Source organism: Phyllostomus discolor, chromosome 8 (assembly GCF_004126475.2).
Source record: "Phyllostomus discolor isolate MPI-MPIP mPhyDis1 chromosome 8, mPhyDis1.pri.v3, whole genome shotgun sequence".
Taxonomy (NCBI): Eukaryota; Metazoa; Chordata; class Mammalia; order Chiroptera; family Phyllostomidae; genus Phyllostomus; species Phyllostomus discolor.
The window spans coordinates 35,598,142-35,609,359 of record NC_040910.2 but is presented as its reverse complement, the minus strand read 5'-3'; the positions used below and the strand labels follow the sequence as shown (position 1 = coordinate 35,609,359).

Sequence of the window (11,218 nt, the reverse complement as noted above, 5' to 3'; positions counted from 1 at the left end):
TTAGACACTACATTAATTCTCAAATGGAGTAAATGTTCTTTTATGCCTTCTTTGGTGTGATCTATAATGTTCAAGAAGAGAAGAAAATAATTGATCAAGACTTGCTTGTAAGAATGAGTCTTAGTTTTCAAGACTTTTGAACAAGCAGAATGTGAGCACTATACTGTTGAAATCGATACAGATAATTTTGTGTTAAGATCGCCAGCTGTCCTTGACAAAAGCGATGAAGATAAAGTAATTCAGACCAAAGCTGTGACTCACAGTCAGTAAAATGATTAAGTGATTGCAGTCACTGAACAAGTACACAAGGAATTTTTCCTGAAGAGATTTTTAAAAAGATATAAAACAACCAAAAATTATGTAATTTGAAGATGGAGTGAGAGAAAAGTATGTGGAAACAGCTTGTAACTATTATTTTCTCTTCCCCCAAGAAGTGTCGAGTTAGAAGACGCTTTTTCAGCATCTGGGAAAATTTGTACAAAATATACGTGTAAGTGAATAATGATACTAGTGGAGCATTTTGTTTTTTTAATGTTTCATGTTTTAAAGCTGAAATGATATTATTTCATATTCAGGTTCTCATGATTATTTTCATTTTTATTATATTAGAATAGTAAAATGCCACTTATAAGTATACATCCTCTAGTTGATAGTTATATGTTTAGAATTTTTTAAACTTGAAATGTGGGAAAGTTTTGTTCTACTGATATTTCATTTCATAAATGCTGGACTCTGAGAAAGCACTGTGCTAAATACTTGGACTGTACTGACTCGTGTCATCCTCACAATTCTATTGTCATCTCCATCCCACAGACGGGGGACACAGAGGACGATTCAGTAAGATTCCTAAGGTTACAGCCTTGGTATTATAGAGCTAGGGTTTGAACTCTGCAGGCTGGCTCCAAAGTCTGTGCTCTTAAACACTACATCATACTGTTTCTTCAAAAACCGGAACATTCGAAGCCCTGGCTGGCGTAGCTCAGTGGATTGAGCACAGGCTATGAACCAAAGTGTCACAGGTTCAATTCCCAATCAAGGTACATGCTTGGATTGCAGGCCATGACCCCCAGCAACCACACATTGATGTTTCTCTCTCTCCCTTCCCTCTCTAAAAATAAATAAATAAAATCTAAAAAAAAACCCACAAAAACCGGAACATTCATATTTCAGTGTTACGTGAAAGAAATATCCATATTTTGCTTTGCACCAGAACTGTAATCAGCAGTTCAAGAGAAATATATTCCAAAAGTTTTACAAATTCTCAATTCACAACTTCATTTGAAATATAGTTTATAGATCATCAGTTCAATACTTAAGAGATTCGCTTCCAGCATTTATAGGCCAGTAAATAAGGGCAGACAGAGTCATTGCAATCTTATCTATTTATTCTTCACAACCGCCTGCTGATGAAGGAGTGATCGTCCCGTCAGAAACAGTCCGCCAGGCAGCTCTCGGAGTCCAGAGGGTAAGTCTGAGGATGGCGCTTGCGTGGTGTGTGCCCGCCCTGTGTTCACTGGCGGGCATCTGCGTTCTCGCTGTGTTCAGTGAATGTGGGAAGAAGAAAGGGGGGCTGTGCCCAAGGGGCACGGTCTCCAGAGAAGCCTCTTCCCCATTCTGCCTGCAGGTACCGGCCAGATGTTACCCTGGCATTCAGAGGTGGGGTGACGACCCAAGGCGGGGGTGCCTCTTGTCTGTTTGCCATGACAGTTTCCATGCCAGAGATAAAAATGTCCGCTTCACTTCACATTTCACATGTTTTCTCCTTCATTTCTCTGCCCCTGAACACTGTCCCCTTTCCTCCACCCTAGTCACCTCCATCCCTCTTTCCCAGGTAAGAGCCCGAGTCTGCTGACCCCTGGACCTTCCTTCTCTCCACAGGCTCTCCTCCTGCACACAGTTCCCTTTGCCTTTCTCATCGTCTCTCTTCAGTGTCAGAGGTTCTGTCTGAGATACAAACTGCTCCTGAGGACTTGGGATTTGGGAGCCCTGGCACTCCCCGGGCCTGAAGTTCCAAGTGAGACTGGTGCGAATGCCGGGGGAGGGGGAGGCCCAGAGGTTTGCTCCTGGTCCTCGGACCCCTGACTCTGACCTCTGCCCCCCACCCAGGAGTAGTTTAGCTCACTCCGAAGTGCTGTCTGTACTCCACCCTATATCCTGCACTCAGAAACGAGGTTCGGCTTTTCCCTCTGTGGACACCTAAAACCTACTTACAGGGGGCATTTGTGTGAGGAGCAGACTTGACTGAATGGTCAAGGGCAGGGGGTGGTCAGAACGCTCCAAGGCAAACAGCTTCAGATGCACATCAGAAATGTCTGGGTTTGAGAGCAGATGGATGGTTGCCGGGGGTGTGGAGGGTTGATGGGTGAAGGTGGTCAAAAGGGTACGAGCTTCCGGTTATCAGATAAATGACATAGAGCAGGGCGACCACGGTTAATAATAGTGTATCATGTATGTGAAAGCTGCTGAGGGAGTAGATCTTAAAAGTTCTCACCACACACACACACACACACACACACACACGGTAACTGGGAGGCGAAGTCCGTGTTCACCTTATTGTGTACCCTTTCCACAGTGCACGCACGTATCGAGCTGTCGCACTGTGCACCTCACACTGGCACAGTGTTGTATGTCAGTCATATACCGACAAAGCCTGAGAGAGAAAAACTCTGTTTTTAGAAGTCTCTCGGCCAGGCTGTCTGCCGATGACTCTTGGCTGTTTCACCTCCTCTCCCCCTTTTTCTCTGGCCTCAGGACAGCTTCCCTGCTCTTCTCTCGTCCGGTCTCATTCCTGCGACGCTTCTTCACATGCTTGCCCCGGGGCTCCTAATTTCTTTTCCCCGTTTCAGCCAGTGCTCCAGCATTCCAGCCCGCTGGTTTTCAGACCCTCATCACCCATTCATGGGCCATAGAATCACTCCAGAGGGTCACAACCAGATCTCGTGTTAAATGAAATAGAATAGCAAATATGAGTATATGCACGGCAAGAATAAATATTACTTTGTGAATGTGTTTTGGTCATACTATTATATAAATAATAAGGGTTGTAGGGTGGTTCTTTTCTTTTTTTTTTTTAAGATTTTATTTATTTATTTTTAGAGAGGGAAGGGAAGGAGATAGAGAGAGAAAGAGAGAGAGAAACATCAATGTGCGGTTGCTAGAGGTTATGGCCTGCAACCCAGGAATGTACCCTGGCTGGGAATCGAACCTGGGACACTAGCGTGGTTGTTTTCAAAGAAGCAAATACAGCACAAACAAAAACATTAGTCTGTAAACACTCGCTGGCTCTAATGGGTACACTTAGCTCTAGAGGCCACCTTTGCTTGGCCATCACCACCAAGTAGCTCAGCCAGTTAAAAGGACCTGCCTTTGAACATGACCCATTCTTCCTGAAGGCTGTTGGAAGACAATTTAAAAATACACCCTACACAGGGCCCCCGTGCTCTGAAGCAGTGACGACTCTGCCAGCCTCTCAATGTGACTGTGATAAAGCAGCAGAAACTGTGGTCGCACCTATTTTGCAGCTGATTGGATGTTGCTGTTTGCCCGAGGGACTTTGTAACATAATTCAGCAGTGTCCAAACGTAAAGTTGTTGGCTTGTCTGCTGTCTTGTTACTGAGGACCCTGCAGAACGGACACCCGTCCGGGGATGGGAGGTGAGACCCACCCACGGGAGTCTCAGGGCAGTAGGGAGACTGTCTGTTCCTCACAGTATTTCATGATGTTTCTTGAGGCATTAAAAAAAAAACCCTGGCTGGCGTAGCTCAGTGGATTGAGCACGGGCTGGGAACCAAAGTGTCCCAGGTTCGATTCCCAGCCAGGGTATATGCCTGGGTTGCAGGTTATAACCCCCAGCAACTGCACATTGATCTCTCTCTCTCTCTCTCTCTCTCTCCCCCCCTCCCCTCCCTTCCCACTCTAAAAAATAAATAAATAAAATCTTTTAAAAAAAAGAAGAAACCAATAAAATATTATTTAAAAAAAGATGCTCCTACATCAAAATGCTCCTCCATCAAAGCAGCTGTGCCAAATTGTCAAAAAACTAATAGAATATGGAGTCACAGACGGGCCACCAGGCCTCAGCCAAGGTGGCCCTGCCCACGAGGGGGCAGCGTGTCCTGATTGCTGGCCAGGTGGTCTGGGGGAAATACACTGACCAGTGCATGGTGTTTAAGGGCTGTGGGCTGGGGTGGGGTGGAGTGGGTGTGGGAAGAAACCAGTATTCACTGAGCACTTGTGTCTGGCACTGTGTCTCACTGAGCCCTCCGGACAGCCCTGCTGGTAGGTACTACCACACCTAATTTTGAAGATCTGGTAACTGAGAATCAGGTTAAATGGCATGATTTGTTCTGTGTTCCTATCATGGATTTTCTGAGTGGCCCAACACTAACTCCCTGCAGAGCAGAATCAGAGGCGGGGCCGTTGCAGTTGTGTAGACACCAGCTGTGAAGAGTGCCCATACCTTGCTGGCAAGGTGTGAGATGGAGGGTGTTGGATTCCCAGCACTTCTCATGGGGGAAAAATAAATAACTGGAAGAGATATTAGTTGATGGGCTGCTGGGCATGGGGTAGAGTTATGAACCCCCACCCCCAGCCCTCCCTTCTAGATGGCCTTCTGGAGTGTGGGGCAGGGTCTGGTTGACACGGGCTTCTGGTTGGGCGAGTTGGTGTGCAAAGTTAAAGCTCGAGCTGAATCTTCACGACAGCAGAGGAAAGGCTGAGCAGCTGCCACCAGAGGGCGCCCTTCCCTTCCTCCCTGCGGCCGGACCGCTCCGCCGCCTGCCTCACTTCCCAGGATTGGACAGGTAGTTCACGACTGACTGTTCCAGCTCTTCCTGTTTCGGGACCTGCCGGCTCGAGTGCAAACATAGCCAAGTTCAAGAGCCACACCACGTGCAACCAGTTCCGAAAATGGCACAGAAATGGCATCAAGAAACCCCAATCACAAAGATACAAAACTGTTAGGGATGGGCCCCAGGTTCCTGAAGATGAACACACACTTGCCGAGAAGCGCAACAAGAAGGGCCTGAAGAAGGCGCAGGCCAACGACGCCAAGGCCATGAACGCAAGTGCAAGTGCCGGGGCCATCAAGTCCCTTGTAAAGCCCAAGGAAGTCAAGTCCCAAAATCCCAAAGGGCAACAGCCGCAAGCTCAATCAGCTTGCCTACATCACTCCCTGGGAGTTTGCGAAACGCGCCTGTGTCGCATCGCCAGGGGTCTCAGGCTCTATACCCAAAGTCCAAGGCCAAGGCTCCAGCTGCAGCTCTGGCTCAGGCTCCCATAGGTGCCCAGGGCCCCACGAAGACTCCAAAGTAGAGGCCTCTGCCTGCTGGTGTGACCCCTGGGCTGCAGTCTGCGTGGGGCTGGTGTCCTCTTGTGCTGTTTGTACAAATAAACCCGAGGCAGGATCTGTTAAACACACACACACACACACACACACACACACCAGGGGCTTGAAGGCGAGGCAATGACTAGCCCCCTGCCATCCTGCAGCCCAGTCTCCACACGCATCCTTTCCTTTTGTACCGTCCAGGCCTCCCCCAGGGAAGTTCACCCTCCCTCCGCCCGCACCCTCCCACGACTCTCTCTGTGGGTCATACACAGAGTGTAAGGGAAACAAATCTCCCGTGACGCGTTCCTACTACTGTGTACAGAAACTACTGGGTATGTAAATTGAGGTCACTTAGAAACTTTACGTGACTTTCACTCTGAGTAAATCTTTTCAGAACTCGGTAACAGTGTTGCTGGAAGTGGTTTTCCCGAGGAGAAATCAGCAGAAATCAGCAAGCCCACCTTACAGTTCCCACGGGCTTTGTTTTCATAACTTTTAGAGCGAGAGCCCTGCAGTTTTAAAAATCAAATTTCTATGTAATAATGTGCATGTGAGTTTATCTTAATGGGAAAGCTGTTTTCTAAAAGAAAATCCAGTTTTTCTCCAAATTTCTTTTAAAAATTAATCCAAAATGCTGTAGACAATTCTTAGATCATTCTTGACTATTCTAGGTGAAGGAAATGAGCGAGAAGAGTGGGGAGAGAGAGGGGATCACAGAGAGGCGTGGGGCCAGGGAGAGAAGTGGAAAGCGCACCAGGAGGACGTGGAGAAGGATGTGAGAAGAGGGTCGCCCCGGTGAGGAAGAGGCCGGGGCGGGTGCAGAGGCGTGATGGGAGCTGCACCCCAGGCCCTTAGCGAGCTGCACGGGGAGAAGTCAGAGCGTCGCGTGTTGGAGCTTTGAGGGGGCGTTTTCCTGGACTCTGAGATCGAATGTGGGGGTGAAATCAGGGAGAAACTCTTTATTCCACCGTCTTCCACAGGCGCATCTTCCACGTCCGCAAACGGAAGGTCCAGACCGACTGCTCTCAGGAGGCGAGGACGCTTCCATCTGCCGAGCTGTCTGCGCGCTCCGCACGTTTCCTCCCGTCCTGGGCTGACGGCAGCCTGAACGCTGCGCGGGCGCAGGGCCAAGGGAGGCAGATGAATCAGACGGGGCGGGGGAGAAGAGCACAGCTTGCTTGCTGTTTTGCACTTTGTGGTAACACGTGGGCTGCTTTATTTCTTACATTTTAATCTATTTTCTTACATTTGAATTGAGGTATAACTTACATAAAGTGCATTAACTCGACAACTCTTTACATTGCGTCTGGACCGTGTAACCACAAACCCTGTTCAGGAAGCATCCCTCATGCTGTCTCCCAGTTAGTGCCCCCCAAAAGTAACCACCTTTCCAGCCTCTAGCACCATACAGTAGCTTGGCCTGTTTGATTTGCACACATGGAGAAATAAATGGATAGGTATTTGTTTGCTTGGCTTCTTTGTCTCATCATTGGCTTTGAGATTCAGCCAGGTATCCTGTTCAATAGGATGATAATTCATTCTTTTCCTTTGCTGTGTACCATTCCATTATGTGATATATCACAATTTATCCGTTTTGTTGTTAACGGGCGTTTGGTTGTTTCCAGCTTTTGCTTATTATGAACAAAGCTGCTGTGAACATTCTTAGACATGTCTTGTCTTGGCTAGACACTCGTTCCTCTGCTGTCCGTACCCAGGAGCGGAATGGCTGAGTCAGAGGGTATGTGTGTGTTCAGCGTTCATAGGACCAAACCTACCGACCCCTGGCCACTTGAATCCAAAGTGCCTTGGAGGGAGAAGAACCCTCTGCGGAGGTTCTGGCCTGTGGTTTGTGGAAGGCCCAGGAAGTTGCCGGAGGGTGGGAAGCAGTGGGGGACAAGAAACTGCAAAGGAAAGGAAACGAAGAAGGGAAGACGGAAGGGTCCCGCAGTGGGAGGGAAGACTCGGCCGTGGGAGGGTGAGGTCTAGGAAACGCGGGTGCTGGAGAGGAGGCTGGCTGTTGGAGGGTGGCTCTTCAGATCTGAATATTCTCTAACTGATCGCAAGAGAGAGAAAATGGAGAAGACGGCACTCTTACAGGAGGTTAACATCTTTTATTTTTTCCCTTTGTGTTGAATTTGTTGGGGTGACGCTGGTTAGCAAGACTGTGCAGGTCTGGGGCGCACCACTCCACAACGCACCATCTGTGCCCCGCACTGTGTGTTCCCCACCCCGATGAAACCTTCCAGAGCAACGCCATGTGCCTGTAGGAATGAGTAAATCCGTTCTCCCGAAGACAAGGCCCTTCTGTCTCCGCATACCTCCCCGACTCCTTTTCTCTCGTATCTTTTTTAATCCTCACCTGAGGATCTGTAGGAGGGTGCAGCCAAAGGGTCCCCAAATAGAGATTTGGAATGGGGTTCAGAACTCAAGGTGTCCAGGAAATATTAGAAAAATATATAGAATGTCCTCACCCTCCACCCCAGGGGAAGGGACAAATGGAGCAGGGCCATTGAGAGCTGTTTCCCATAGCAACAGCCTTGCAGCTACCCTCTGGCGTGGTCTTTTAACATATCTATGGCCTTTGGCTGGTTGCATGGATATGTTAAATAGCTCTGGCCAAGCTCTAAGCCAGGGAAATGGAAGTAACTTTCCCTAGTTACGGAGCCTGGGAGGCAACTCCCCCTGGTTACTGCGCCTGTACCTGTGTGAGAACTTGGAAATGATTGGTTCCATGACATGGGGCCACACCTGCCCAGACCCACAATGGCGGTCCAGTAAAGCTGGAAGGCTTTGAGAGTTCTGGCATGTGAGGCCGAGTGTGGGAGGAGTCAGAAATGGGGCTGCAGAAGAAGATTGGCGCGGGATTTAAAAACCCAGACTTGGCGGCCATTGAAGAGAGTACCATGCGGCTTCAGCAGAGCGGGGACTCCCGCAGCCGTGCAGACACCGTCCGGGATGCAGCCGCCTGCAGCTCCTCTACCACCCGGCTCCGAGCCCCAGCCAGCTCTGCAGCCGAGGCCGAGAGAAGGGGCCACCAGTAAGTGACTCAGGAGCACCGGATCACTGCCCGGCCGCCGCAGCCACCGCCAGGCCTCCGCAAGCTGCGCCCGCGCTCTCACCTCTCTCGGGCTCAGCTAACCTTGCAGCCACCTGCTCTGGCCAGGACACAATGAGCTCCACGGTAGCCCTCTCGGTGCTGCTGCTGCCGCCGCTGCCGCCGTCGCTCTCCCAGAAAGAGGGATTCCCCCCCCCCCCCCCCACAGCCATGGAAAGAATCACCACGCGGCTTTAGCTGGCGATCCTGGCAACACAACCAGTGGTACTGGGAACTAAGGAAAGACTGCCAGCTGAGCACAAATTACTAGGAAAAACCAGGAGCTGCCTAAGCCACGGACTTCTATTTCTTCTCCTGAGATACGGTACCCCAGACTGGGCAAAGGGGGGAAGGAAGGACTGTGTGTTTGTGGGTGTTTCAAGGGACTTTGGGATTTTAACAAAGACATTAAGTCATTACTTTTAGTTTGTATAACTTGAATAAATAACTCTTTTCTTTTTCACCAATCTCTAGCATGGAGAGCTATAATTCTCTGGCTTAGAGAAAAGTGAACCTAGTACAGGGGGACCCCAGGAGAAATGGGAATTAATTCCCTAGCATTTTGGGACTCTCTTCCCTGGTGGCCAGTCGGGGAGGATCATGGGAAACCACATGCGCAGTAGCTTTAATGCAACTACTTGTATATACTCAGTAAAAGCCCACCACAACTAGCCAGGAAGGATCCGCTCTATAAGCATAAAGTCCCTCCAGCCCATGAGGTCAATCTCTGCTTGGAGTTGGCCTGCTCCCATGTTCTCTTCTATGAACTCTGGGTGTTCGGTTCAATTCTTTGTCCCGATCACTAAGAACCTGGTTACCTGTGCCCACCTGTGACAGTTTTTGGCGAGCCAGCCAGGAGAAGACACCAGAGTGGTAAGCCCCCTTTGCTGCTCTGACACCCAGGATGCCCTTTTCTGTTACCACCTATTCTATTTCGGTGAGTCTGATGTTCCCTGTTGGAAGGTCAGCCACTCCTTCAAGAGGCATAGTTGGACCTTCCATACGGGATATCAGTCACCACCTCGCCTGCGCTATGACTTCCTTTTGCAGTCTCCTCATCAGGCCCACAGATAGTCTTTTATGCTTTTCCTCCCCAACTGACTTCTGTTCTTTATACCTTCACTCATACCCCACTTGCCTTTTATGTATGAAGGGCTCCTGCTGTCTTTGTACTAGGATATCTACCTTGGGGTCATTGACAGGCTAGCGCTAAGTACAGTTGCAAGAATGAGCCACTCCCATCTTTGCCACGTGTATACTATCATTGTAAGCAGCAACATCACTCAGAACTGCACAACAGGTGCCTGCTGGTCGCTGGTTACTAAATGGCTGCGTAGAGCCACTCTTACCTAATTGAATTTGGAATTCTAAAGTGGTTTACTTGTTCCTATAAGGATATTTTAATTTCCCCTCTCAGTTCATTGTCCCTCTATGAGATCCGCCTCCAGTATGAAGGGTGGTGTTTTGGACATCTCTTGAGGTCCCTTCTGCGAGACTCCAGACGCAGGTACAATTTCTTAAAGCTCTGGAAAATTACATAGAATATTTAAGGGTCTTCTTTGTGATCTAGAAAAGAGTCATTTTATAATAAGATCATCTTGGTGCTCCTCTAAATGGTTTACAGGGCCAGAAATTATTTTTCCTAGTAAGACACTTCCTTTGCCCCAGATCTAAAAGTTTACAGGCTGGGATTGTCAGGATTATAGGCAAAGGCAATTGCTCAAGAATGCAGGACTGGTTCCTTCCCAATAGTTAGAAACAAAAGTAGACTGTGGCAATTCTCTCAAGTCTTTTAGATTTCTGTCGGCCGACACTCACTAGGATTTCTTTCGCCAGAGACGTCTGGTAGTTCGGTGGGATCCCAGGGGACGCCCTGTGGCCCACTAGGAAGCTCCTGAGGCAAGAAAAGGGGGACGCCTCTTAATTGCAAGGGAGTATCTCTCTCACTAGAATCTCTTTCGCCAGAGACGTCTGGTAGTTCGGTGGGATCCCAGGGGACGCCCATGGCCCACTAGGAATCTCCTAAGGGCAGCAAAGAGAGGGACGCCTCTAGTCTGCAAAGGAGTATCTTTGTGTTTCTTCTCTCTTAGGATCACTACAGTCGAAATGGGAACCACACCTTCCATCCTTTCTAAATCACCATTGAGTTGCATTCTTAGCAATTGGGATAAATTTAACCCAGAAATTTTTTTTTAAAAAAGAAAGAGATTAGTTTTCTTTTGTAACACTGTTTGGCCCCAGTATAAATTAAGGGATAGAGAAATATGGCCTGAGAATGGGAGCAGGAATACTATCCTACAGCTAGATCTATTCTGCCGGAGGGAAGGCAAATGGTCTGAAGTTCCTTACGTACAGGCATTTATGGCTCTGTACCGAGATCCCTCATTTTGCTCCAGCCCCACCCTGGCAAAACCTACAGGTCCAAGTGTTGATCAATTAGAAGATACCCTCCTTAGTTCCCCACCTGTCTCTCAAGGGAGATTAAGGGAACCCCAGAGTTCTGGAGTCTCTGCCCCTACCTTAGAGGGAGCAACCTCTCCACCATCTTATGCTATGGGCAACCTAAAGCTGCCAGCTGAGGAAAAACTCAGCCCCATGGGACATACTTAAATGAAAATGTGAAAGTTTTAGAAAGAAGTTATATGGTGTTAGTAATAGAAGGTATAAAGCATGGAGATGCAATCTTGGTAGATATCAGAAAGTATAGAAAAAAGAATAGAAGGTTTGTGAATGTTGCAGAAAGTCTGTACAAGTAAACGTGTTAAGAAAAAATTATGTAGTGTGTGTTAGTAAT

General features: G+C 48.4%; 1 protein-coding gene across 1 annotated transcript; it reads left to right on the top strand.

The window, feature by feature from the left end:
• Positions 1–1,477: 1,477 nt before the first annotated feature.
• Positions 1,478–5,322, top strand: LOC118502327. Its single transcript, XM_036034463.1, has 3 exons — positions 1,478–1,624; positions 1,879–2,014; positions 4,705–5,322. The coding sequence occupies exons 1-3, from the start codon at positions 1,478–1,480 to the stop codon at positions 5,280–5,282; spliced, it is 861 nt and encodes a 286-aa protein (XP_035890356.1). The 3' UTR covers positions 5,283–5,322.
• The last annotated feature ends 5,896 nt before the right edge of the window (positions 5,323–11,218 follow it).

Coding starts and splice junctions, on each gene's coding strand:
- LOC118502327 (XM_036034463.1), top strand. CDS start 1,478: ATGGCGCTTGCGTGGTGTGTGCCCGCCCTGTGTTCACTGGCGGGCATC. Junction 1,625..1,878: donor CTTCCCCATTCTGCCTGCAG/GTACCGGCCAGA, acceptor TTCTCTCCACAG/GCTCTCCTCCTGCACACAGT. Junction 2,015..4,704: donor CCCCGGGCCTGAAGTTCCAA/GTGAGACTGGTG, acceptor TCTTCACGACAG/CAGAGGAAAGGCTGAGCAGC.